Raw genomic sequence first — 24,525 nt, 5'->3', positions numbered from 1 at the left:
GCAGGATGCAGCGGGGCTGCTGAGGAAGAGGAAATCTCAGCAGGAACACAGAGTGGCCAAGGCCAGGGGCGGCCCCGCAGGGCCCCACCAGCAGCAGGATCCGGTCATTGCGGGATCCGGTCACTGTGGGGCCAAGCTGTGGGGCTGAACTGTGGGGCCGGGTGCTGGCAGGCGACGTGGGATGGAGGAGGCGAGTGGGGTGACCCAGAAGGCACAGGGTGCTTCAGGTCCCCAGAGCTCATTTTTTGTCCCCATCTCTGCCAAACTGCATCCGGCAGCAGCCTCACTGCACCCCAACCACACAGGCACCCCCTCTGCACATTTTGACCCCCAGGGCCAGGCTGGGCAGAGCCCCTGCTCCCCACTGCGTCTTGCAAGCGAGCGGCTGGACGAGGACAAGGGCAGGGATGAGGACGAGGACAAGGATGAAGATGAGGACCCAGCTGCGGCAGGGGACGAGCAGCACATCACCACGCTGCTGGCCAGCACAAACCCCCACAGCACTCGGCATCTGCCCCATAAGGAGGAAGAAGAGCACTCGGGGGGCACCAGCAGCCCCCGCCCCGATGGGCGGCAGCCTCAAGGGCTCGATGGCACTGGGCCGGAAGGTGGGTGCAGCTCTCCGTGCCATGCTTTGCCATGGCGCACTGCGCTGTGCCACGGTGCTGCGTGCCGCGCCACGCCAGGAGCTGACCCCGCGCCCCCTCCCCAGCCCCCCGCCCCGACCTCTTTGCTGCCCTGCAGCACGCCGTCAGCTCGTTGGAACGCGCCGTCATCTCCCGGCATCGGCGCACGCCGGCACCGCCAGCAGAGTGGGCACAGGTGGGGCAGCGCGGCCATGGACAGCCCCAACACCACGGGGGTGGGCACTGCCCCACGGCCTTGTGCCTCCAGAGCCTGGAGGAGCTGCAGCGCGTGGCGGGGACGTGGCAGGGCCTGGAGAGGGGCGAGGGGCTGCTGGAGGCGGCGGCGAGGAACGCGGCGCTGCTGGAGGCGCTGGGGCACCGCGACGAGGAGCTGAGCCGCACCACGGAGGCACTGCAGGCGTTGCAGGGGGAGCGCGAGCGGCTGCAGGGGAAGGTGGGTGTGGGGCAGCACCGGTCTGAGCCCCACGGTTTGGGCCTTGGGTTCAGCGCTGTGTTCACACAGGTGTGGGAGCTGCAGGAGGCTCTGGCCAGGCTGGAAGGAATGGGTGGTGCTGGGGGTGACGCCGTGGGGCTCGGCAGTGCTCCAAGACTGGGGGACCCCCAGGTGAGTGCGGGGCAAGGGTGGATGGGGCTCCATTTAGGGGATCCCCCTCAGTGCTGGGCTCTCCTTGTCCCCTCTGCAGGACTTGTCCGGCTGCCTCCTGAGCTACGACGAAGCTCAGCACCAAAGCGCTCAGCCCCACAGCCCGCTCTCCCCCCTGCCCTCAGAAGGTGCCAGCCAGGAGCTGGAGGACAGGATGCAACAGCTACAGGGGTGAGTCCCCCCGACCCCAGCAACTGCTGAGCACCTCTGGTGGGGAAACTGAGGCACAGAGCTGACCGGGCAGCGATGCACAGGCACATGGAGAGGCTGAAGGAGGTGAACCAGCAGCTCTCGGCTGCCCTGCACGACTGCAAGAGCGATTCGGAGCGGCTCAGCATGGTGCTGGGGCAGCACGAGTCACGCAGCAGCGCGCTGCGCCTGGCACTGCAATGCAGGTGGGGATGGGGCAGGGATGGGGTTGGGGTTTGGGGGGTGGGGGGGGGAACAGCCCCAGTGCTGCGCTGAGCCCCTCTGTGTGCAGTGAGCGCTGCGTGGACGCCTATGCTGCACTGCTGGAACGGATGTGGGCGAAGCTGGGCAGGGATGGGCACGGCCCCAACGATGGTGAGTGCCAACCTGGGGGATGAGGGACGTGGGGGTGCTGAGGGTCATCTGTGGGGGGATGGAGGAAGGAGGCTGTGTTGAGGGGATGGCGGGAGGATATTGGGAGGATGCTGCAGGCGTGCAGGGGTATATAATGGGATTTTGTGGGGATTCTGAGGGGATGTGGGCATCCTGGGTGCTGGCACACTGAGCACGCCGTGGCCACGCCACCCATCCCATTCCCAGGAGCCATGGGGAAGCAGAGCGCAGATTATGGCTGTGGGCCCAGCCCCACACAGAGCCTGCAGCTCCCGGGCCAAGCAGAGCCGAAGGACAGCGGGGTCAGCTCCTGCCCCAGGCTGCACAGGTACCCCATTCCCATCCCCAAGGTGTCCCAGCACCCTACGCCCACCTCACTGCCCCTTCATCCCTGTCCACACAGCGCCCACGGGTCAGAGGAGGGGGCCCTGCGTGAGGCCATCCGGCAGCTGCGTGCCGAGCAGGCGGCCGTGCAGGTGTCCCTGAGCCATGTCCCCATGCCCACCCGCGCCCCATCCCGCTGTGGTGAGGACATCCGTGCCCGTGCTGAGCGTGCTCTGCAGGATGCTCGTGCCCTCCTGCCTGGCTGGAGGCGGCCAGAGAGAGCGGAGCTGCTGCGGGAGATCGCGGAGCTGAAGGTGAGCACAGCGAGGTCCCCCGGGGGAGGTGACGACGGGAGGTGATGGTGACAGCATTGCTCTGCCAGGAGGCCATGGCCGAGCTGAGGATGCGGCTGCAGTTGGCAGAGAAGGAGAAGAGGGGCTTGGAAGTGCTGGCGGCTGCACAGGGCCCACGGGAGGCAGCGCTGCGCCTGGTGCTGCAGCACATGGAGCGGGAGCAGGGGGCTCACAGCCCCTCCAGCAGCTCCAGCAGCAGCGAGGAGGTGAGGCTCCCTGCGTCCCGGGGGCTGCTCGGTGCTGACCCCCCCCCGCACACACACTGCTGCCCCCCTCTGCTCTCTGCAGGATGCTCCGATGGGAGCAGCAGCACCGCAGCGCCCTGCGGACCCGGAGAGGACGGCGCAGGAGCTGCAGCGTGCTTTGGCACGGTGAGAGCCCACAGCTCTGGGTGTGCTGCATTAATTGCAGCGCTGTGCCGGGCACTGCCATGCGTGTGTCCCACAGCATCGAGCAGCTGCACGCCCGAGCGCAGGCCCTGGTGCTGTCCCTGGAGCAGAGCAGTGCTGTCAGCCGTGCGCAGCACCAGAAGTGCATCGCCGTCACCAGAGAGTCCTTCCATGCTCACAGGTGGGCAAGGGCAGCCTAAACCATGGGGCTTTCCTGCCCGTCCCTGTGCACGTCCCCCCTGCGTGCCCCAAAGCACCGTTCCTTCCTGCACCCTCTCAAAACTCTCCGCCTTCCTGCGCACCCCAGAAGTGCCGTCCCTTCCTGCGCACCCGCAAAGCAAGATCTCCTCCTGCAAAGCACCCTTCCCGCAAAGCACAAAGCGCCGTCTCCCTTTCCGCTCTCCCTGCCTGCACTCGGTCACCATGCACCCACCACAGCCTGCCCCCACAGCCCGCGCTGCCCCCCCACCCCATCCCCATACCCCACGCTGATGCTGTCCCCACAGCGCTCTGGCCCTGGCGTACCGCAGCGCCCGGCACAAGCAGGCAGCACAGCTGCAGCACCTGGAGGCACGGGCAGGAGCCGTGCAGCAGCAGCAGGCGCAGCGCGTGCAGGCATTGGCACGACGGCTGCAGGCCTTGGAGCAGCGCAGGGCTGGCGGCGAGACCTGCATTTAGGGACGCAGGGGACAATAAAGCGCTGATGCTCGTGGCTGTGGCTCGGCCGCACTGGGGGTGGATGGGGGGGCTGTGGGGTCGGCTCATCCCTGTAACAAAGCCGTTCCCCCCCCCCCTTCCCGCGGCCCCAGATGAAGCCGTTCCGTTCGCCCTGACGCGGGATCAAAGGTGACGGCGGTGGCCCCATGCATATTCAGGAGGAAGAGGAGCAGTGACCCCGCACGGGGTCAGGGGCTGGGGGGGGGGGGAGGAGCGGGGCTGGAGGTGGCTGTGAGTCCCCCACAGCAATGAGAGCCCAGCAGAAGTGGGGTGAGCGTGGGGTGAAGATGCGTGCGGGGCTGTGGGATGTGTGGGGCGCTGGGGAGACCGAAGCACGGGGCCGCAGGGGGGGATGGAGGGCTGCAGCACCCTGGGGACGTCCTGCTGTGGAGTTCAAGGCTCAGCAGATCGATATCCAGATGGCGGGTGGGCAGACGGGGTGTGGGGTGGGTGGCAAGGGGGGGAGCAGGGACACCAAGGTGCGGGGTATGGGGATAAAAGGATTCCAGGCAGAGATGGGGCATGGGGACATAAGGATTCTGGGCAGGGATGCAGGGGGCAGAAGTGTAGGGCACAGATGTTTATAAGCATATAATAGATGACCACGTTGCTAAAGATCCCTTGAAGACGTTCTGCTAGGGGAAAAGAGCAGGAGTGGGGCTGTCAGCACTCTGGGGACGTGGAGGGGGATGGCAGGGACACAGAGCTGGAAGGATGCAGAAGTGCAGGGCAGGGATGCACGGTAGGGATGTAGGATGCACAGGGGGGCTGTAGGGCTGCTGTCTCGGCTGGGACAAGGCTGCTTCGTCAGGGGGTTCGGGGGGGGGGGGGGAGCACTGGCAGTGGTGTGGATGGGCTGACCCACGGGTTGAAGGTCAGGGCTCCGTGCTCAGACCCCTTTTCAGATTCAAATGTTTCTCCTGGGGGCTTTGTGCCGGGGTCAGGCTTCACCGAGAGCCTGGTGAAAGGGTCGGGGCGTTCTGGTGGCTTTCATGTCCCGGGTGCTGGGAGGAGGGGGCACAAACAGCCCCAGCCCAGGGATACCCCCCCAACCCCAGAGCCGCTACCAGGAACGGGGCAGCAGGACTCCATTGCTTCACCTGCAAACCTGCAGCTGCCCACGATTCCTCTGCGTGCTCAACGGTGGTTTGCACAACACAGCCACCCCCATGCCTCAACTGCTCCCCATGTGCTGCCAGGAGGCCCAGGGCACCCGCAAAGCCCCAACACCCCAAGAGCAGGAGCCAATGTGCGGCTGCGGCCATTCCCACGGAGCATAGGGTGGGAGGCTGTGCCAGGGAGGGGAAGGGGGGGCACAGGGCTGGGTGCAGCATGGGTGCAGCAGGAGGTGGGGGAGCAACGAGTCCTGGCCCCTGGGGAGGGAGTGTCCAGCAGTGCCGGGGTGGGGGCCGGGGGTGTGGGATCTGATAGCCCCAGGAATGCAGGGCAGGGAGCGGCTTTCAACATGGGAGCAGCTGGGGGGAGGTGGGGGGCAGCTGGGGGGTGAGGAGGGGATGGGGTCTCCCAGCATAGGGCTGGGGGGCAAAACTGCCTCTCTGTGAAGGGTTGGGGGGAGTGGGACTCAACATGCGTGCAGGAGCAACTCCATGTGTAGTCACAGGTGTAGACCTGCAGCCAGATCCAGTGGGGCTGTGGAGATACGGAGCCCTGCGACCTCTCCTCATGGCAGCACTGCTCTGCACGCAGCCTGGGGTGGGGGGAATGGGGCAGGAGATGGGCTGAGAGCAGAGGAAGGAGCGGAGCTGGCGTTCTGCACTTGTAGGGCTGCACGTCCTCATTGGGTTCCAAAAGCAGGATGGATGGACGGATGGACGGATGGATGGATGGATGGACGGATGGACGGATGGACTGACAGCCACCAGCACAAATGCGGGCAGTGCTGCACCCGGTGGGTTTGCAGGGGGCACGGCTGCACTGCAGCCCCACTGCTGAGAAACGGGTCAGTGATGGCACTGCAAACCCAGCCGGGCCAAATGGGCACCGATTGATTCCTCAACCTCCAGATCAGAGGATGGCAGGAGAAAAGGCGGGGGGGGGATGAAGGAGGGGGGGATCAGGGGACACAGAGCAGCGGCGGCGGCACGAAATGCGTTGGCAGAAACAACATTTGCACGAAGGGCACCAGTGGCAGCTGCACCCCTGACAAAATGCATCGGCGCAGGACGCACCGGCGTGAAACCGAGCGGCACAAAACGAGGCGGCCCGAAGCACGGGGGCCCTTTTTGTGCGGGTGAGGCAGCGGAGCAGGGCGAGGAAGGAGGAATTCCAACGGAGATCAAACGCCTTTCGCCCACTGGACACCAACGTCAAAACAAACACGGCTCCCATGGCGGGGCGGGCAGCGCTGGGGGGGGGGGGGGGGGATCCGATTTCCTCCTTTGTTCCTGGATTATTATTTTTTGCAGGGGGCGAGGAGGAGGGGGAGAGGCAGGGAAAGGGCCATAAATCACCGTCTGACAGAGGAGAAAGGAGCTGCGGGGACGGCTGCAGGTGGGGGCTGCTGCCCCCAGGACCCCCCCTCTATTCCAACCCCCCCCACAGCAGCAGCCCCCAGCCCCACACGGCTCGCTGCCACCCCGCAGCCCCGCTCTGTGCACGCAGGTACCGCGTGAGCGCGGATCCCTGCAGACAGGAGGAAATGGAGGTTTTATTTATGGCCGGTGCTGCCATCCGTCTCCCTCTGCTGCTCCGTGGCCTTTGCGCTTTGCTTCTCTTTGCTCTATTTATTTCTTATTTCTTTTTTTCACCCGACCTTCCTCGCTTCTCTTTCCCTTCAGGGCTGGGGATGCCGGCGGTGCCAACCCACGCCTCGCTCCCTGCAGGGTTCCCCCCACGAGGTGTGGGATGCACTGCGCTGCCAGGGGGAGTTTGGCCCCAAGGTGAAAGGTGAAGGCGCAGCCATAGGGCTGTCCCACAGGCAGCCACCTCTGTATGCAGTTTATTCCTTCGTTAATAATTAACCAGGAGCGGCACCTCGGGCACCCCCAGCTCACCGGCCTTGCAGGGCCAGCTGACGAGCTCTGGTCGGGCCGACTTCATTAATGAACCACATGATGAACGCATTTTGTAAGGCTGCACGGAGCTCAGGCCTGAGGGACCCCAAAGCTGCAGGACCCCATGGCTGCGTGCCCCCAATTCCGTGCCCCCCACCATCCCTGTGCCCTTTTGCCCTGTCCCCTTTCCATCCCACCGTGTCCCCATCCCTTTGTCCCCTTCTGTCCTGCGTCCTTCTGCCCTCTCTCCATCTCCATCCCACCCCTGCACCCTTCTGCCCTCTGCCCATCCCTGCGCCTCTCTGTCCCCATCCCCTTCCGTCCCCATCCCTGTGCCCCCCCGCCCCACCCGTGTCCCCCTGCCCCTCCATCCCATCCTCCTCCCCGTCCCGTCTGTCCCGCCGTGTCCGCGTCCCCATTGCGTGCACGCACGCGGGACCGATTCCCGCAGCATCTCCCCCCCCCGCACCGCTCGGCCTTGATCCCCCCCCCTCCAGCACTGCGAGGACGGCCCCGCTCCCCCCGCGGTGCCACAGCGAAGGGCGATGGGGTACAAAGGGGGGGCACGGAAGCGGTGCGGAGGAGGAGGGGGGGGGGGGGGCCGAGGACAGGGCCGGGGCGGGGTGGGGGGGGGCAGCGGGGCAGGACCCGGCGGGCGGCGAGCGGAAGGGGAGGAGGACGGGGAGGAGCATCCAGGGCGGCCACCGCGGCAGCGGCTGAACTTTGCTCTTTCGCGGGAGGCGGGGAGAGCCCGGGGCGCGGGGAGCGGGTCCCGCCGGCCCGGCTGCATGCGGCGGCGGCGGCGGCGGGGCCCGTAGGGAGGGGGGGGGGCCGGGTCGGCGGGGTGGGGGGGGGAGGGCAGCGCCACCGCCTCCTCCTTCCGTCCGTCTGTCCGTCCGTCCGTCCGTCCTCCCGGGGCCGCGCGGAGCGGAGGAGCGGAGCGGCGGTTCCCGCATGCGGCGGAGCCCCGGGGTGATGCTGCGCGCCGCGCCCCGCTCCCGTCGCAAAGTTTGCGCGGGGCCCCCCCGCTGATCCTTAGCGGCGAGGAGAAAGGAAGGGGGGGGGGGGGGGGGGAGGAGGAGAACGAGATCCAAACAGCCGAACAACAGCCAAAAAAAAAACAACAAAAAACCCCGCTCCCTTCCCCACCCCAACCCCCCTCCCCCCCTCTACCCCCAACCCACCGAAGGAGAAAAGAAAACCAAAAAGCCAACCGAACCCGAGCCGGCCCCAGGAAAACTTGCCGAACTCGCTCCGCTCCATGCGGCGCTGACCCGCAGCCATGGCCATGGTGGCCGGCGGGTGGGGAGAGCCCAACGGCGGCGGAGGAACGGCGGAGGAGGCGGCGTCCCCCGCGGGCGGCGGCAGCGACGCGGAGCACGGCGAGGAGGAGCGGCCCGGAGCGGCGGTGGACTGCGTGGTGTGCGGGGATAAATCCAGCGGGAAGCACTACGGCGTCTTCACCTGCGAGGGCTGCAAGAGCTTCTTCAAACGCAGCATCCGCAGGAACCTCAGCTACACCTGCAGGTGGGTGAGAAGGGGGGGCGGCGGGGGGCGACCCCCGGGGTGGCTGCGCTGCGTCCCCGCGGGCGCGATGCTCCGGAGATGGCCGCTCGGTTGCCCGGGGGTGGCTGCTCGGTGGCCGAGGGAGCGGCGCCGCTGCGGCCCGGAGATGGGCTGCACCGTAGCCCCGAGGGTGGCCCGGAGGTGGTTGCGTCGCCGCTCTGGGGACGGTCGTACCGTGGCCCCGGGGGTGGCCGCGTCGTGGCCCCAGGGGCGGCCGCACGGTGGCTCTGCGGTGGTGGCCCCGGTGCCGCTCGCTGGAGGCGTTGCGGCCGCCCGGTTGCAGCAGTGCCGGTGGCCCCGGTTTGGCCGCACCGTGGCCCCGCTGCGACACGAGGCCTCAGTGCCCCAGCGCCTGCAGGACCCCCATCCCCTCCCCCGCCCCGTGCCCCAGCCCTGTGCCGGTGTCACCACCCGGTGTTAACTGCCCTTCCAGCATGGAAACGGCTCTGAGTCACTCCGGTCACAGCCGCGCTGCCCCAGGAGCGGCACCAGCACGGCACCGGAGGTGTTTTATCCGGAGGTGCTGAGGCTCAGACGCAGATCCTGCCCCGGCCCCACCAACTTTGGGGGCTGCCACAACTCCGGGTCCACCTGCAGGCTCGCATCCCCGCGAGCTGTGGGCTCCGCTCCGCACAGACACACAGATGGAGCTCACGCAGCTCCGATCCTGCAGCACGGTGCTCCCCACACCGCCCCACTGAGTGACCCACATGTGGGCGCTGCCGGCTCTGACCTTTGCAGGAGGGGTGGGAGCAGCGCTGCTCCTGCTGTGCCTCTGTCCCTGTGCTGCTGCGTTGCTCTGCTTTGGGTGGCCTACATTCCTCCTCCCCCGCGCTCAGCATCTCTGCTCCGGCACAGCAGTGCAGGGATGCAGCGTGCAGGGATGCAGCGTGCAGGGATGCAGCGCATGCATCCACCCAGCACTGCCTCGCTTTCCCCAGCACATCAGCAGGGAGAGAAGCCTCTGTTGCTTCCCCTTACAGCATCCACTCAGGATGAGTTCATGGGAGGTGGGGAACACGCGCTGCTCCTGAGAGATCCCTGAGCGCGGGGGGAACAAAGAGACCCCAAATTTGGGCTCCTCAGGGCAGCAGGGCTCTGTGCTCCTTGTCCTGCAGGGCGCTGCCCTGTGCTCATCCCTCCTTTGGGATGAATTTCCCCATATCCCCACCTCAGGGTGGATTCCCCCCCCCTCCCCACCCCGGTTCAGCACTGGGAGGAAAGCAGTTTCCCACAGTCCGTCGGAAGGCCAGGGAGCAACGTGCTGCTTTATGGAAGGAGTCGAAGGCACCGCTGCTCTGATTTGAATATTAAAAGTGAGTCGGAGTCGGTGCAGCTCTCGCACTAAATAATTACACGTTCTAATTACATAATTAGCACCGTATCCGCCTCGCAGCTCCCCGCACGCATCGGTGGGGCCGCGCTCCATCGGCGGCAACGGGGTCAGCGGTGCTGGAGATGTCAGCAGGCTCTGCGCCGGGCGCAGCGGTGATGTTCGGGTGAATTAATGATGGTTGGAGCGCTGGGAACGGAGAGCGCTGCTCTCCAGAGCTGTGTTGGAATCAGGATGGCCGTGTTGGGGCTCCCAGGCTGCGCCGTGGCTGCGCTGCTCTGCGCCTTCGTTCCCCCCCCCCCGTCTCCCTTTTCCTCCTGCTTTGGGATGCACGTGGCTGCTGTCACCTTGCTCTGACGGGGGTCTCCTGCAGACGGGGCTGTGGGTATCGCTGCTCCTTTGGGAACCGTGGCAGCTTTCCCGGCCCGTCTCTTCCCTTTTACCCAAATCTGACACCCATGGATCACTCTGTGGGGTTGATCCCACTGTGAGCCAGCCCTGCAGGCAGCCTCATCCCGCAGCTCCATAGGAAGTAGGTGGAATTCCTCTCACTGCTGTGCCCCCCCTCCACCACCACCACCACCACCCAGCTGCACTGTGAGCACTGCGTGGCTGCAGCCCCATCCCACACCGCAGTCCCAAAGCTGCAAATAGGGATTCTCAGCCCCGTCTGTTTGGAAATAGCTCCCAGGCACTGTTACCATAGCATCTGTGTGTGTGTGTCTGTGTGTGTGTGTTTGGGGGGGGTGCTGGGAGGAGGCTGTGGGGCCCGGTGGCAGCGCACTGCAAACCCCCCCCATTTCCACCCCCCCACAGGTCCAACCGTGACTGCCAGATCGACCAACACCACCGCAACCAATGCCAGTACTGCCGCCTCAAGAAGTGCTTCCGTGTGGGGATGAGGAAGGAAGGTAACGATGGCACTGCAGGGATGCCAGCCCTGCTCCCCCAGCCCCCAGCAGACCCCTTTCGTTGCCCCTTGTTTCCTCCCCACGGCAGCGGATCAGGGCGCCGTTGGCTTTGTGCATCCCTTCCTGCAGCCCTGTGGGGTTCCTTGTGATGGGGGTGCCCCTAAACCCCCCCCCACCAGAAGGTCTAACCTTCCCTGTAGCTACGAGCAATGGGATTTAGATCTCAGAGCAGTGCCTGGCAGTGGTGTGCAGCAGGGGGAGGATGCTGGAAGTGGGATGGCAATTCCCTCCTCCCCAAGCAGCCGAAATGGCATTATTGCCACTTAGCATGATTTAGAGCTCTCATTTAAGTGGCTCGTGAACAGCCCATAAATTAATTACTAAGGCCTGAGCAAATAGTGGGCACTAATAGAGGGGGGGGGGGGTTGAAAGATGGCCCTCCCTGTGTGCAATTAGGAAGGGGAGTGCCCCGGGGTTAACGACACTTCCAAGATGGAAGGTTTGTTTGTTAATAAATGGGTGCTGCCGTGGGGTGACCTTGGGCAGCTTTGCCAGCAGTGAGGCTGCAGTGCCAGCGCGGTGGGGCACGGCATGGCACGGTGTGGGGTTGGGCGCTGGCACTGTCCCAGACCCACCGCTGCAATTATGGGATGCTGGAGAGCTGTGAGGCGGCTGCTGTCCGTGTGGGGCTGTGGGTGGTGGGGTGAAGGATGGGTCCCTGTGTGCTGTGGGGCTCCGGTGGGGTCCCGTTGGTGGGGTTGGAGGGGGTCCTGTGGGCATGTGGGGTGCTTTGTAGGGACTTGTGGGGTCCTATGCAGGGCACTTTGTAGGGATGCAGGGGGATGCAGGGGGTCCAATGGGATGCAAGGGGGTCCGATGGGATGCAGGGAGCTTTGTGGGGATGTATAGGGTACAGTGGGGATGCAGGATGCAGGAGGTCAGATGGGGATGTATGGGATCCAATGGGGATGCAGGGAGCTTTGTAGGGATGCAGGGATTCCAATGGGGATGCAGAGAGCTTTGTAGGGATGTATGGGGTGCAGTAGGGATGCAGGGGTTCCAATGGGGACACAGGGGATGCAATAGGGATGCAGGGTGTCCAGTGGGGGTCTGTCGTGCATGCAGAGAGCTTTGTACAGATGTATGGGGTGTGGTGAGGATGCAGGGGGCTTTGTAGGGATGCAGGGGGTCCAGTGGGGATGCAGGGGGTCCAATTGGGGTCCGTCGTGCACGCAGGATGCTTTGTAGGGTTGTTCCTGGGGCTGTGGGCACCCGTGGGTGCCAGGTGCCGCACGCACTCATATCCGACCCCCCTCCTTGACTCCCCCACAGCCGTGCAGAGGGGTCGCATCCCCCCCACCCACTCCAGCGCCAGCCCCACAGCCATGCCCAGCGGGGAGTACTTCAACGGGCAGCCGGTATCCGAGCTCATCTCACAGCTGCTGCGGGCTGAGCCCTACCCTGCCGCCCGCTACGGCTCTCAGTACGCGCAGCAGGGCAGCGTGATGGGCATCGACAACATCTGCGAGCTGGCCGCCCGCCTGCTCTTCAGCACGGTGGAGTGGGCACGCAACATCCCCTTCTTCCCCGAGCTGCCCGTCTCTGACCAGGTGGCTTTGCTGCGGCTCAGTTGGAGCGAGCTCTTCGTGCTCAACGCCGCGCAGTCGGCGCTGCCGCTGCACATGGCCCCGCTGCTGGCAGCCGCTGGCTTCCACGCCTCCCCCATGTCGGCCGACCGCGTCGTCTCCTTCATGGACCAGATCCGCATCTTCCAGGATCAGGTGGAGAAGCTCAACCGGCTGCAGGTGGATTCAGCTGAGTACAGCTGCCTCAAAGCCATCGCGCTCTTCACGCCGGGTAGGTCGGCACCGCGTCCACCCCGCACAGCTGACTGCATCCCATGGGGGTTTGGGTACAGTGAGCATCCTGTGTGCCTTACATCCACCCCACACAGCTGGGAGCTCCGCATCCCATGGGGGTTTGGGTGCTGTGAGCATCCTGTGTGCCTTACATGCATCCCACACAGCTGGGAGCTCTGCATCCCATGGGGGTTTGGGTGCTGTGAGCATCCCTTGTGCCTTACATGCACCCCACACAGCTGGGAGCTCCGCATCCCATGGGGGTTTGGGTGCTGTGAGCATCCCTTGTGCCTTACATCCACCCCACACAGCTGGGAGCTCTGCATCCCATGGGGGTTTGGGTGCTGTGAGCATCCCTTGTGCCTTACATCCACCCCACACAGCTGGGAGCTCTGCATCCCATGGGGATTTGGGTGCTGTGAGCATCCTGTGTGCCTTACATCCACCCCACACAGCTGGGAGCTCTGCATCCCATGGGGATTTGGGTACAGTGAGCATCCCATGTGCCTTACATCCACCCCACACAGCTGGGAGCTCTGCATCCCATGGGGGTTTGGGTGCTGTGAGCATCCCTTGTGCCTTACATGCACCCCACACAGCTGGGAGCTCTGTATCCCATGGGGGTTTGGGTGCTGTGAGCATCCCTTGTGCCTTACATGCACCCCACACAGCTGGGAGCTCTGTATCCCATGGGGGTTTGGGTGCTGTGAGCATCCCTTGTGCCTTACATCCACCCCACACAGCTGGGAGCTCTGCATCCCATGGGGGTTTGGGTGCTGTGAGCATTGCAGAAGGGGTGCCTGGTGCCCTGCAGGTGCAGCAGAGCAGATGGAATGATGTGATGGAATACAGACTGGGGGATAGAAGGGGACCCTGGTCCCTACAGACAGTGTGGGGTGCCCCTGCAAAGGGTGGGCATAGGCGGGGGGCTCGGCATCACACCTGGGTGCTGGCGGGGGAAATGGGCAGGGGGGGTCCTCACAGTGATGCGGGGATCCTGCGGGGATGCAGGGATCCAATAGGGGTGAAGGGGTTCTCACAGGCATACGGGGTTCCCGTGGGTATGCGAGGGTCCCATGGGGGTGCAGGGGGTCCCCATGGGGACGCAGGGATTCTCAGGGACGCCGGTCATCCAACAGCGATGCGGGGTGGGATCCCATGGGGATGTGGGTGCACTCACGGGGACGCAGCGGCTCCCTGCCCACAGAATCCCCTCCTAACCCTTCCCCACGTCCCCCCCACAGATGCCTGCGGCCTGTCGGACCCGGCACACGTGGAGGGGCTGCAGGAGAAGGCTCAGGTGGCGCTGACGGAGTACGTGCGCTCTCAGTACCCATCGCAGCCGCAGCGCTTCGGGAGGCTCCTGCTGCGCCTGCCCGCCCTGCGCGCCGTGCCTGCAGCCCTCATCTCACAGCTCTTCTTCATGCGCCTGGTGGGGAAGACGCCCATCGAAACACTAATCAGGGACATGCTGCTGTCTGGGAGCACCTTCAACTGGCCCTACGGGACGGGGCAGTAGGGATGGTGATGCTCCATGGGGACGCTGCGATTGCCGGCCCTCTCCCAAATGCTGCCCTCTGCGGTGCCACCCGGAGGAGTCAGAACTGTGCCAAGAGAAGGGGAACCCTGAGAGCTGCATGGCCACAGCCCCGTGCTCCGGAACCCAAAGGTACCACTGCTCACTGCGGGTGGATGTCGGACTTTTCCTAGACCCCATCTTGCAGCCCCAGCAGCGTTCCTGGCTTTGGGACCCCCACCCGAATTGCAAACGTCGGGGTGATGGAGCACACAGATGAGAGGCTCTGAAAAGCCCCCTTTGTACCCTCCCAGGACAGACCTATCTTTCCAGGACTGAAGCACCAACCCTGGAGCAGAGGAATGCCCACCCCTCTCCCTGGGGGGCACAGGGTGGTGTTGGGGGGGGGGGAAGGGGAAGATGGGACGGGGTCACAGAGCACCATGCACAGGGGGGGGTGTAGTAAGAGGAGCCTTTGGGTGCGCTGCACCCCTGCGGCTCACTCCATCCCCACTGCCTGCTTGGTGCTTGGCTCCCCCCCCCAGATTTGGGGTTGGGGGATGGATGTGAGCATCCTCTCACTACGCTCTGTTCTCACGCTTCGTTTCTAAGCCAGGACCCCGTGAGAGGGATGCAGGTGGTGGTGGGGGGGGGGAACCAAAAATACGGGGAGGGGGAACCATCCTCCACCCCCCCCCCCCCCAGGTCCTTGCAGCGGGGCTCTGCGTCTCAGGGGTACGCACTGTGTGAGCAGTGCAGGGTCGGGGGGGGGGGGGAGAGAGAGGCCATTTAGATTGATTCACTGAAAAAAAAAACCAACCCTATAATCCTTGTTCAATGATACTAAACCAATTAACAGACATCAATAAAGATGTTTCTTACAAGGCTGGGGGTCCTGCTGCTCAGATCGCCCCCTTTGAAAGGGTGAAGCCATTAAGATGGTGTGGGTTTGGGGGGGGGGCTCTGGGAGCTGCTCTCCATCCTAAAGGTTCCTCGTGGGGAATGAATGCCATTACAGGTGGCTGCAAAGGTTTATCTGTGGGGGGGGGATTTAAGGACAGCCCCCCTATTATGAGGAAGTGGAACTGGGCATCCCACCCCAGTGCAGCAGGGGGGGGCAGCACTGCAAGGACAGCAGCCCTGCATGCACCTCACTGCAGCCTGGCTTGAAAATCAATCCATACACTTCATTTATTATTCTTTAGAAAAAAACAAAAAATATTACACAGTTTCAGCCAGTTCCTTACAAAACGCCTCCCCAAAAAAGCTCTGACTCTCTCCGAAGGTTCTGCCCCCCCCTCCCCAGCCCAGCCCCACATCCCCAGCCCCACATCCCAAGGGATGCTCTGCCCGCCCTGGGCTGCGTGCTCAAGGTACCGCTCTGGTACCCAGGGTGCCAGGGGGGCCGTGATGCTGCTGCAGACCCCAGCCTTTCCCAGAGACGTTGGCCTTCCACAACCCCCCCCTTCCCCCCCAACACTGCCATAATTACAACACGAGGGGGGGGGAGCAGCCCCCAGCACTCACCCAGTGCATTCACAGTGGATGGAAGCGGGGCGGTGAGCGCTTTGGGGGGGGGGATGGATGTGTTTGGGTGTGTTTTGTTGTTTGGTTTTTTTTACAAAAAGGTACAAAATGCACAAAAGTCTGTGTGGTGGTGGGGGGGGGTTGGGGTGCCCCCCCCTCCTCCTCCTGGTGCTGGTTACCCCCGCACCTTGTCGTAAGCACCCACCATGCGCTTGATGTGGAAGAGCTTGTTGCGCAGCACCTTGCTCTCCTGCTTCTTGCTCTGGTAGTCTGGGCTCTGTAGGGGGAGAGGGGAGGGGAAAGAGGGGGGGGGGGTCAGCCCCATGCTTTGCTGGAGAGATCAGCCCCGTGCTTTGTTACAGGGCTGTGTGGCCCCCCGGTGTTTGAAACCATTGCACTCACCCGCTTCAGGTCTTTCAGCTGGTTGTATTCCTCTGCCACATCCTACAAAGGGAATGGGTACAGGGGGGAGGGGGTTACAACCAACCCTGAGGGGGGGGGGGGGGTTCTGCAGGGACCAACTCTGCCCAGTGCCCCACAGCAGCCCCATGGTATCTCTAGATGCACACACCAGCCCCAAACCCAAGCAACAGCCCCAAAGCCCCTCAGCATCCCCACAGCTACGGAGCCCTGATGCCCTGCAGCATCCCCAAATGGAACGCAGCAACCTCAAAGCTATCTGCAACAGCCCCAGAGCTGCAGAGCCCCAAATGCCCCACAGCAGCCCCAGCCCCCCATAGCAGCCCCAGGCCCCACAGCAGCCCCAGGCCCCACAGCAGCCCCAGGCCCCACAGCAGCCCCAGGCCCCCACAGCAGCCGCAGGCCCCCACAGCAGCCCCAGGCCCCCACAGCAGCCTACTGCCTTGCAGCAGCCTCAAACCCACGCAGCATCCCCAGTGCCCCGCAGCATCCCAGACCCAAGCAGCAACCCCGAAGCTCTAGAGCCCCATAGGCCTGCAGCATCCCCGCGGCCCTCCCAAGACCCCCCCCTCCCCCCCAGCCCACACCTGGTATTGAGGGCTGTCCTCGGCGATGCTGTCGAGCTGCCGGCTGAGCTGATTGAGGCGGTCGTTGACGCTGTCCATCTCGGCACAGAGCTGCTTGTAGCGCTTCAGGTCGGTGTCAAACTCCTGCTTGTAGCGCTGCCGAGTGCTGTCCGACGTGATGGGGGGGTACAGGCTGCGGGCAGGGGGAGGTGAGCCCTGGGGGGGGGGCTGTGGATCCCATAGGACCCTCCTCGTGGGGGGGTACAGGTTGTGAGCAGGGGCAGGTGAGCCCTGTGGGGAAGGGCACGGGTGGGGGATTCCCATAGGACCCCCTTCATAGAGGCTGTGGAACAGCATAGGGTGATCCCTGGGGGGGACATGGGCACCCCCTGTGTACCTGGGTACCCCCCAGGTAGCCCCTCATAGGGGGTACAGGCTGTAGGGCGGCATGGGGTTGAGCTCTGCTGGGGGAGGGGGGGGGGTCCCACAGGACCCCTCCTCACGGTGGGTACAAACTGTGGGACAACACAGAGCGAACCCCCCAGGGGTGGGCAGGGTTTTCCCCCCTCACTGGGGGCATTGGCTGTGAGCGGCACAGGTTGAGCTCTGTGGGGATGGCTGCAGGTAGGGGGCACCCGCAGGACCCCCTCCTCCCCCCCAAAGCCTCCCCCCCTCACCTGGCCCACTGCTCCTGGTCCCGCTCATCACCAGACTCCACAGCTGTGGTGTAGTCGGTCTCATACTGGGACTCATCCAACTCGGGGTTGCGGCGGCGGCGGCGGCCACGGCGGGCGGAGGGTCTGCTGGGCTGATCCTTCCCCTTCTCCTCCTCCTCCTCCACCTGCACAGGGCTGGCACTGAGGGCCCGATCCGGCTGGTCGCTGCGGGGACACGGGGGGGGACATCAGCACGGCCACATGAGGATGGGCAACCGCCGACCCCAGGACCCCTCACTCACCCCCGGCTGCTGTAGGTGCCTGAGGGGTAGTAGCTGGTGTTGGGGGGGGGCACGTAGCTGTAGGGGGGGGCAGTGACAGGGCTGGTGGGCTTCTCTGAGTAGGCAAGAGTGGCCGTCTCGTCCTGCACGCTGGCCCCATCCGCCACGTTCTTCACCTGCAGAAGGAACAGGAGATCAGCGGGGGACGCAGGGGGAATGGTGGCACCGTCCCCATAGGGATGGAGAAATCCCCATTGCCTGTTTGGGACCCTGCTGGGCGGTGAGGGGTGGGGGACTGCAGACCCACAAGGACCCTCGTGCCACAGTGGGTGACACCGCGCAGAGCACCGTGGGGGTCCTGGCACGCCGCTCAGGAGGACCCTGCAGCCCTCCCTGCAGCCCCAGGTGTCAGCCCCCGGTTTGGGGCTCCTGGGAAGGATGTCCCCTCCCGCTCCCCCCCCCCCCTTCCTTCCTGCCCTTTGTGGCTGTTTGTGCCGGATGCTGACCCAGCCAGGAGCCGGACGGTGGCTTTGGGAACGTCAGCTCCAGCTCCTGCCGGCAGAGCCCCTTCCTCTGCCTCTCCCCCCGGTGGATGAAGACATCATTAAGTGATCTCCCTCAAGCAGGACCTCCATCAGTGCAGGGACAGCCGTGTCCTTACGCCACAGCGCTGAGACTGCAGCTCATGCCTGCACAAAGGTCATTGCTTCACCCCAACCACACGCAGCAAACGGGACGCTCTGGGGTGGGGGGGGATCAGTCCCTGCGTGTGTGCATGGCTGCACCTCCCCACATTGCTGCCACGGGGCACTGGTAGAGATGGGGACGCTGCTATGGACAGCCCTGGGTGTGGGGTCTGTGCCCCAACCCCCCCATGGAGCAGGAAATGCCGGGCTGGGGAGGGACGCGGAACAAAAAATAAATAAACCCGAACAAAGGTGTTTGTGCAAAATGAAAGACAAACACTGGGCGCAAAGGCACGGAGGGGTGCAAGAACCTGCAGACCCCCAGCAACCCTGCACCCATCCCTACGGGGCTGGGAACGGGCAGGTGGGAAGGAGACAGGGCACAGCTGTGTGTCACGCACAGCAGGTCCTATGGCACAGAGTTAATCATTGACGAGACCGAAACCAAGCGGTGCCTGCAGCCGGAGCGGGGCAGACAGAGGGACGGGCTCAGCACTGCTGGCCCCAGGCCCATCTGATCCAACCCTGTTTGCCTTTAGGCCCAGAGAAAAAGGAAAAAAAAAAGAAAGGGGTGGTGGGGAGGGAGCGCAGCCCCACGGCTGGGGGCGATAACAGCAGCAGCGGCTCCTGGTGCGGCGCTGCCGAGAGCAAACAAGGCGGTTTGTGGCAGGAGGAGCTCCTGGCATGGGCACAGCCGGGGGGCACGCGTGTCCCCGACTCCAGACCTGCCCAGGGTAGGAGGAGGAACGTCCCCATTGCCTCCCCTGCTCTCACCCATTCCTCCACGTTGGGCCCCTCCTGCACCACGGGCGCACGGTCCCAGTAGATGTTGGCTTTGCCGTAGCGCCAGATCTTGCTGCGCGTCTTCTGGGCGAAGAAGCAGATGAGGCAGAGCAGCACGACGATGAGGAACCCACAGACAGCAGCCACGGCCTGTAGGGGAAGGAGGGGGCAGCTGAGGGGGTCTGCAGTCACCAGACCCCTGTGTGGGGCCGAATGGGGCAGCTCCCCCCCCCCCTGCAGATACCCACGGGTCAGACAGGCAGTGGCACTGCAACACAGAGCCGCTCTGTGATTCGTAGGGCAGTGGGCTGGGTTTTCTCAAGAGGACAGGATGGGTGCAGGTGGAGGGGGCACCCCAACACTGCGCCTCCGTGCAGCAACTGGGGCTGAGGGGGGACCCCTGAGTGCGGAGCTCTATGGGCGCTGAGCACAGCACAGCCCCGTGTTGTCGTCCCCCCCCTCCACGGTGCAGCGCTGCGCTCAGGGTGCAGGAATGCAGCACAGCCAGCCCTGCTGCCATGAACCGGCAGCACCGGTCCCACCCCAGCACTGTGCAGGAACCTCACAGCGGCCCCAGCCGAAACCGGGGCCGTGCAGAACCCGCTGCCTTCTGCCCCACTGACCCCACCAGCACGGCACGGCCCCACTTCCCCTCCCTGACTGCTTGTTCAAATGCTTTTACGAGCTTGGAGACCAAAGTACCGGGGAGCAGCTCTGTGCTGGGGCACAGCCCGTCCCCTCCCCGAAACTCCTCCGCTCTAATGGCCACACGGTGCCATCTCCCCCCCCTTCCACCCAATGCAGCAGCACTACCGATGGGGTCACCGTCCCGATGGCGCTAAGGACGGGGACACCACATCCCACAGCAGCCCAAGGGCAGGACACACGCACCCCAAAGCGCTCCCCCTGCGACCTCACTCTGCATCCAAACCCAGGAGGGACCGGGGGTCCGGCCATCACCAAGGTGGGGGGTTCGCACTCACCTCCTGGGGGTCCACGGTGCAGTAGTGGTAGATGTACTGGTTGAGGTAGCTGGTGCTATAGGCCTGGCTGCACATGGCTAGCAAGGGGCTGTAGTAGTAACTGCTGGACATCTGCGCCTGCGGGTTGACACCTATGATGTAGACGATGGAGGCGATGAGCATGACGAAGGCCAGCACAGCGCTGAGCACCAGGACCAGCAGGTAGAAGCGCCGCGAGCGCATGGCCCTGGATTTGCTGAGCGCCGCCACCAGCAGCCCCAGCTGGGCCAGGAAGCACAGCACGGCCATGGCCATCATGAAGCCGTTGGCCGTGCGCTGGTTCACCGTTCCATAGTAGCTCCCGTAGCCGTAGCTGTAGCTCAGCCCGCTGCCATAGTAGTAGTTGGAGCCGTAGTACCCCCCCAGCCCGGTGCCGTAGGTCCCCCCCAGGCCGTAGTCCCAGGCGAGCGTGGATGCGACGCAGGCGAAGATGGCGATGCACAGCACCAGGATCCCCGCCTGCAGCCCCCGCACCACGCCGGGAGGCGACGTCCACTTGTAGAAGTGCTGCGGGGTGTCCTCCACGTAGTAGGAGCCCGGCGGCGGCGACCCGTAGCCGTAATCACCCGTGGGGGGGCCGTACCCCATCGGGGGGCCGTACCCCATCGGGGGGCCGTAACCCGCAGGGGGGCCGTCGTAGGACTTCTTGCTGAACATGGTGGCCCTGCGGGGAGAAGGACGGAGCGGTGGCACCGCCGGCTCTCCCCCGTCCTCCCGCCTCGTTCACAGGGGACTTTGATCGCCGTCACCTCCGCCCGGCCGTGAGCCCGACGCGTCACCGCCTCTGGTGGGGAAACTGAGGCACGGTTTGGGGCGGGGAGAGCTGTGAGTCAGCGCGGCGCTCGGCCCTGCCCGCCGGACCCGCCGCGCATGGGGTCGCCTCATTAACACCAGAAAAGCGCTCACCCGACGGCAGCGCCGACCCCCCGAGGGCCCCTCCGCCAGCAGAGCTGTTGGGATTAACGAGAATCAGAGCAGCGCCGCGGGGCTGCGCCGAGCAGCGGGGGTTCGCTGTTAGCGCTGCGTGGAGCGGTGCTGCCCCCACCCCGCCCCCCTCCCCAAAATGATTCACCCCCCCCCGTCCCGTGCACTCCGAAGCTCCCTTTAGTTTTGCTTTGCTGCGAGTTCGCTTCCAGAGCGCAGCTGCAGCTGTTTGCAGACAGCGGGACAACAACGCGGGGGGGGCGGCAGGGGAGGGAATGTCATGGGGGGCAGCGGGGGGAGACGCGGCGGCTCCGCGGCCCAAAGTCCCCCCCCCTCCCCTCTGCACAACCCCACAAACACGGCACAACCCCACGCTCTGACCCCCCCCCCCCCCGGCAGGTGCAGCGTGGGAAACTCGAACCCCGCGGGGTAACCTGAGCGGAGGGCGGGCGGAGGAGGAGCGGAGGGGGGTTTGGGGGGAGGAGGAGGGGGGGTCGCGGTGTCTGTGCTCAGCCAGGGGAAGGGGCGCGGTGCCCCCAAACAGCGGCGGTCCCCGTCCCCAGGTGGGTCCGCACCTTACCGCGGCCAAAAGAGCCGTTGCCCCATCACCCTCCCCCTATCCCCAAATCCCCCACAGCTGTGCCGAGGTCCCTCCGCTTCCCGCAGCACCGAACACGGCAGGGGGGCACAGCCCCGTCCCGACCGCAGCACCGTAGGAACGCCGGTACCGGAAAGGGGAAGGAGGGGGGGGGGGGGTCTCTGTGCGTCCCCCCACCCGAGAGCCCCGCGACGCGGAGCCCCTCCAGGGTGCCGACCCCCCGCCCCCCATCCGCACAGCGCTCCGGTACCGGCGGGGATTCCGCGGGGAACGAACGGAGCCCCTCGGAAGGACCCCCGGAAAACTTCCCCCGCCGTTACCGGGACCCGCGCTCCCCCCGCCCGGTTCCGGTATCGGTTCCGGAGCCCCGTACCACCGCGCACTCCGTCACCTGCACGCACCTCCGCCGCTTTGTTCACCTTAAAATGGCAGCCGGGAGCGCTGCGGGACAGGACCGGCCCCGGTTTCCGCCTCCGGGGGGAGCCCCGAGGGCGGCCCCGCCGCCGCCGTCCGCCCCCACCGCGGGGAGGGGGAGCGGGGACTGCGGGCGGGGGTCCGCGTTGTGAGCGGCGTGCAGCGGGAGGTCGGGGTTGGGTTACTTCCTTTTGGGGACCGGGGCTCAGCACCTCCTGGGTGACATCGGGGAACCGGAGCGTCCCCGGGGTGCTGGGTGCCCCCCACCCACTGCTGGTACCCCAGGATGCATTGAATCCCCTCGGAAATATCATCGGATTTTATTATAAACTATTCCGATCCCACTGCGGCTGCATCTGCTGGGTCCGTGGGCTGCAGAGCCACCAGAGACCCCCCAGAAGCCCCACATTTGCACCCTTTGCCCGGGTGGTCGCAGTGCAGCAGCTGGGCAGTGGGTGCCCGTAGTGCCATCGGCCCAGCACTGAGCCCCGCGGTGTCTCCAGGGATTTGGGGGGGGGGTCCCCATCCATCGTTTCCCGCTCAGAAGAGGACGGTGCTGCTGCGGTCGCTGCTGCGGTCGAATTCACGGATCTGTGCCTTAATGTGCGTCAGCTTCTCCTTCAGGTAAAGGCAGCGCTGCTGCTTTGCCACGAAGGCCAAATCCTGGCAGTGGGACACACTGAGCCCCCCCCACACACAGCGCCGGGATCCCACAGCTGCCCCACGGCCACGCAGCACCAGGGAGGGCCCAAGGCGTGCTGATCCGAATGCAAAATCCAACCCAGACCCCTCACCACCCTCAGCCTCTTCTTCCCCAGGAACTCACAGCAGACGTGGGTCCCCCCTTTTCTCATCCCTCGGGGGGAAAAAGGCGCAGCCTGACACCTCCCCCCCCACCCCCCGCACCCCCTCCCCGTCCCTTCACACCCACCGTGCCCGCACGTCGCTGCGGGTGGCACACGGCATCCCCGCACCTCTCCGCCTGCAGCTCCCCCTGCAGCTCTCTGTACTCTGCGTGCTGATCTGCAAACACCGCTCCGTACTGCTGCCTCTGCCGTGCGCTCCGGATTGCTGGGTACCGCCTGGAGGGGCACCACCAGCTCAGCCCACGGGACCCCCCCCCCGAGAACCCCCCCTCTCCCCCCTCCTCCTCTGGCGATGGCCACTTACACCACGTAATCAGGGATGATGTGTGGCTGTGGCACGAGCCCGGGGGGCACAGAGCCAGAACCCCCCCGCTGCTTGCCCTCTTCGGTGGTGGTGACCCCAGCCCTCCGTGGGGGTCTCCCCGCCACCCCCACCTCATCCTCAAAGACGACACGCTTGGTTTGGACCAGCAGAGGCTTCAGGACGCAAACTGGGGGACACGAGGCCCTCACAGGCTGCAGGCTGCCCTCAGGGCTACAGGGAATCACCGCAGCCCCCCGGTGCCACCGGGCCACCTCGTGCCACACTTTGAGAGCCACGGCGCTGCCGGCCAGGTAGAGCAGCGCCGTGAGGAAGAGGAAGAGCAGCGCGGCCGCCTGACCCCCCTCCACCCGGCAGAGCTCGGTGAGGAGGGGGCTGCCAAGCAGCGGGGAGGAGCAGAGCCCACCCAGAGTGACAGTGTGAACGTGGGCCCCCGCCGCCGCCAGGCAGAGCAGGAAGAGCAGCACGTGGAGCCCCGCTTCGGTGGGGGGCCACCAGGTGACCCCCAGGAGGACGCGGTGGTAGCGGGCGGCAACCCCCAGCAGGAGGGCAGTGAGCAGCCAGGCCAGGCCGAGCACCGCCAGCACGAAGGGGGTCAGAGGGACCCCCAGGCCCCCCCCGAGGAGCAGCTCGCTGCCGTAAGCGCTGTGACCCCGCGGGATGTCAACACACACGCAGATGAAGGCCGTCCCCCCGCACAGCAGCTGCAGCCCCCCCAGCACACGCAGCAGTCCTGGCCACGACTTCATGTGGGCACAGCTCTGCCAGAAGGCATCCTGCCCAGCAGCATGGTGCCACGGTCCCTTCTCATTGCTGGCGGGGGTGGGCTCAGCCGTCATCTTCCAGAGGGGGCTGCGGCGATGGGACCCCCGGAGGCGGCCGTGCTGCTGGAAGGGGGAACCAGGATGAGCCCCCAGTAGGGATCCCACTCCCAGCCCTCGTGCCTCAGTTTCCCCTGCAGGGTGTACACAGCCCGGCTGCCAGCTGCTACAGCTCCATCCCCGTCCCACTGACACTCAAGACCCCCACCCAGCCCAGCTCCTGCTGCCCCCCAGCATTACCTGCCCGCTGCATGGCAGGACGTGGCCCCCCAGGAGCGCTGCGGCCGCTACCTGCCGCCGATTGGCACCACGGGTTAAACATTAACAGCTCTGTGCTGCCCAATAGAGGGTGTGGGGTGTGGGGAGAGAGGGCTGTGGGGTGTGGGCTGTAGGCAGGAGCAGCCCCAACACTCCCCCCCCTCCCTGTGTTTGGCTGTGCCAAGCAATGGGGAGCCGTGCAGCTCAGCACCCGGGTTCTGCAAAGACCCCCCCGACCCTTTAAGGGCCCCATCCCATCCCATCCCATCCCATCCCATCCCATCCCATCGCCCCCCTGTCCCACTGCCACGAGCACAGAGTGACATGTCCAGTTCAACCTCCTTTAATGTGTGCCTCAGCCCCCCCCCCCCCCCGGCCTCCCCATACCGAGGGTCCGGCTCAAGGGGGATACGACCCCCGGGGGTCCCAGCACAGGGCCCCATGGAGCAGCTTTGCCCCCGCACCACACAGGGGCTGCTTGAGTATTGCATCCAGGAATCTCACAGCACTTGACAATGGTCAGTATC

The 24,525-nt window shown here is 65.4% G+C and overlaps 4 protein-coding genes across 11 annotated transcripts; 2 read left to right on the top strand and 2 right to left on the bottom strand.

The window, feature by feature from the left end:
- The first annotated feature begins 45 nt into the window (after positions 1-45).
- Positions 46-3,650, top strand: USHBP1 (USH1 protein network component harmonin binding protein 1). Of its 5 annotated transcripts, none has more exons than XM_052699759.1 (13): positions 49-190; positions 335-608; positions 713-822; positions 895-1,080; positions 1,150-1,251; positions 1,331-1,461; positions 1,545-1,685; positions 1,772-1,854; positions 2,080-2,510; positions 2,579-2,755; positions 2,838-2,920; positions 2,997-3,119; positions 3,445-3,650. In XM_052699759.1, exons 1-13 carry the CDS (start codon positions 182-184, stop codon positions 3,614-3,616), a joined length of 2,022 nt encoding a protein of 673 aa, XP_052555719.1. In that variant the 5' UTR covers positions 49-181; the 3' UTR covers positions 3,617-3,650. The 5 variants fall into 5 exon arrangements, with proteins under 5 accessions (XP_052555715.1, XP_052555717.1, XP_052555719.1 ...); XM_052699758.1 differs by having other exon boundaries at positions 54-608; positions 2,080-2,200; positions 2,276-2,510; XM_052699757.1 differs by having other exon boundaries at positions 48-608; positions 1,165-1,251.
- A 3,882-nt stretch (positions 3,651-7,532) lies between these two features.
- On the top strand, positions 7,533-14,738 carry NR2F6 (nuclear receptor subfamily 2 group F member 6). The gene is made up of 4 exons (XM_052699764.1): positions 7,533-8,196; positions 10,385-10,479; positions 11,812-12,336; positions 13,583-14,738. The coding sequence occupies exons 1-4, from the start codon at positions 7,952-7,954 to the stop codon at positions 13,855-13,857; spliced, it is 1,140 nt and encodes a 379-aa protein (XP_052555724.1). The 5' UTR covers positions 7,533-7,951; the 3' UTR covers positions 13,858-14,738.
- A 282-nt stretch (positions 14,739-15,020) lies between these two features.
- Positions 15,021-21,805, bottom strand: OCLN (occludin). Of its 2 annotated transcripts, XM_052699761.1 has the most exons (8): positions 21,719-21,805; positions 19,757-20,459; positions 18,765-18,923; positions 17,326-17,480; positions 17,045-17,248; positions 16,389-16,560; positions 15,784-15,825; positions 15,021-15,658 (listed from the first exon to the last, which is right to left on the bottom strand). In XM_052699761.1, exons 2-8 carry the CDS (start codon positions 20,450-20,452, stop codon positions 15,557-15,559), a joined length of 1,530 nt encoding a protein of 509 aa, XP_052555721.1. In that variant the 5' UTR covers positions 20,453-20,459; positions 21,719-21,805; the 3' UTR covers positions 15,021-15,556. The 2 variants fall into 2 exon arrangements, with proteins under 2 accessions (XP_052555721.1, XP_052555722.1); XM_052699762.1 differs by lacking the exons at positions 15,021-15,658; positions 15,784-15,825; positions 16,389-16,560; positions 21,719-21,805 and adding an exon at positions 16,773-16,803 and having other exon boundaries at positions 19,757-20,569.
- Positions 21,806-21,906: 101 nt separating this feature from the next.
- On the bottom strand, positions 21,907-24,218 carry OCEL1 (occludin/ELL domain containing 1). 3 transcript variants are annotated; one of them, XM_052699765.1, is made up of 4 exons: positions 23,981-24,218; positions 22,902-23,806; positions 22,663-22,813; positions 21,907-22,394 (listed from the first exon to the last, which is right to left on the bottom strand). In XM_052699765.1, exons 2-4 carry the CDS (start codon positions 23,756-23,758, stop codon positions 22,272-22,274), a joined length of 1,131 nt encoding a protein of 376 aa, XP_052555725.1. In that variant the 5' UTR covers positions 23,759-23,806; positions 23,981-24,218; the 3' UTR covers positions 21,907-22,271. The 3 variants fall into 3 exon arrangements, with proteins under 3 accessions (XP_052555725.1, XP_052555726.1, XP_052555727.1); XM_052699766.1 differs by lacking the exon at positions 23,981-24,218 and having other exon boundaries at positions 22,706-22,813; positions 22,902-23,973; XM_052699767.1 differs by lacking the exon at positions 23,981-24,218 and having other exon boundaries at positions 21,907-22,349; positions 22,706-22,813; positions 22,902-23,973.
- Between the last annotated feature and the right edge of the window lie 307 nt (positions 24,219-24,525).

The sequence above is a fragment of the Tympanuchus pallidicinctus genome, unplaced genomic scaffold, assembly GCF_026119805.1.
Source record: "Tympanuchus pallidicinctus isolate F22 unplaced genomic scaffold, pur_lepc_1.0 scaffold38, whole genome shotgun sequence".
In the NCBI taxonomy this organism is placed as follows: domain Eukaryota; kingdom Metazoa; phylum Chordata; class Aves; order Galliformes; family Phasianidae; genus Tympanuchus; species Tympanuchus pallidicinctus.
Note: the sequence above shows the minus strand (reverse complement) of the source record. Positions and strands in the feature narration are given on the sequence as shown.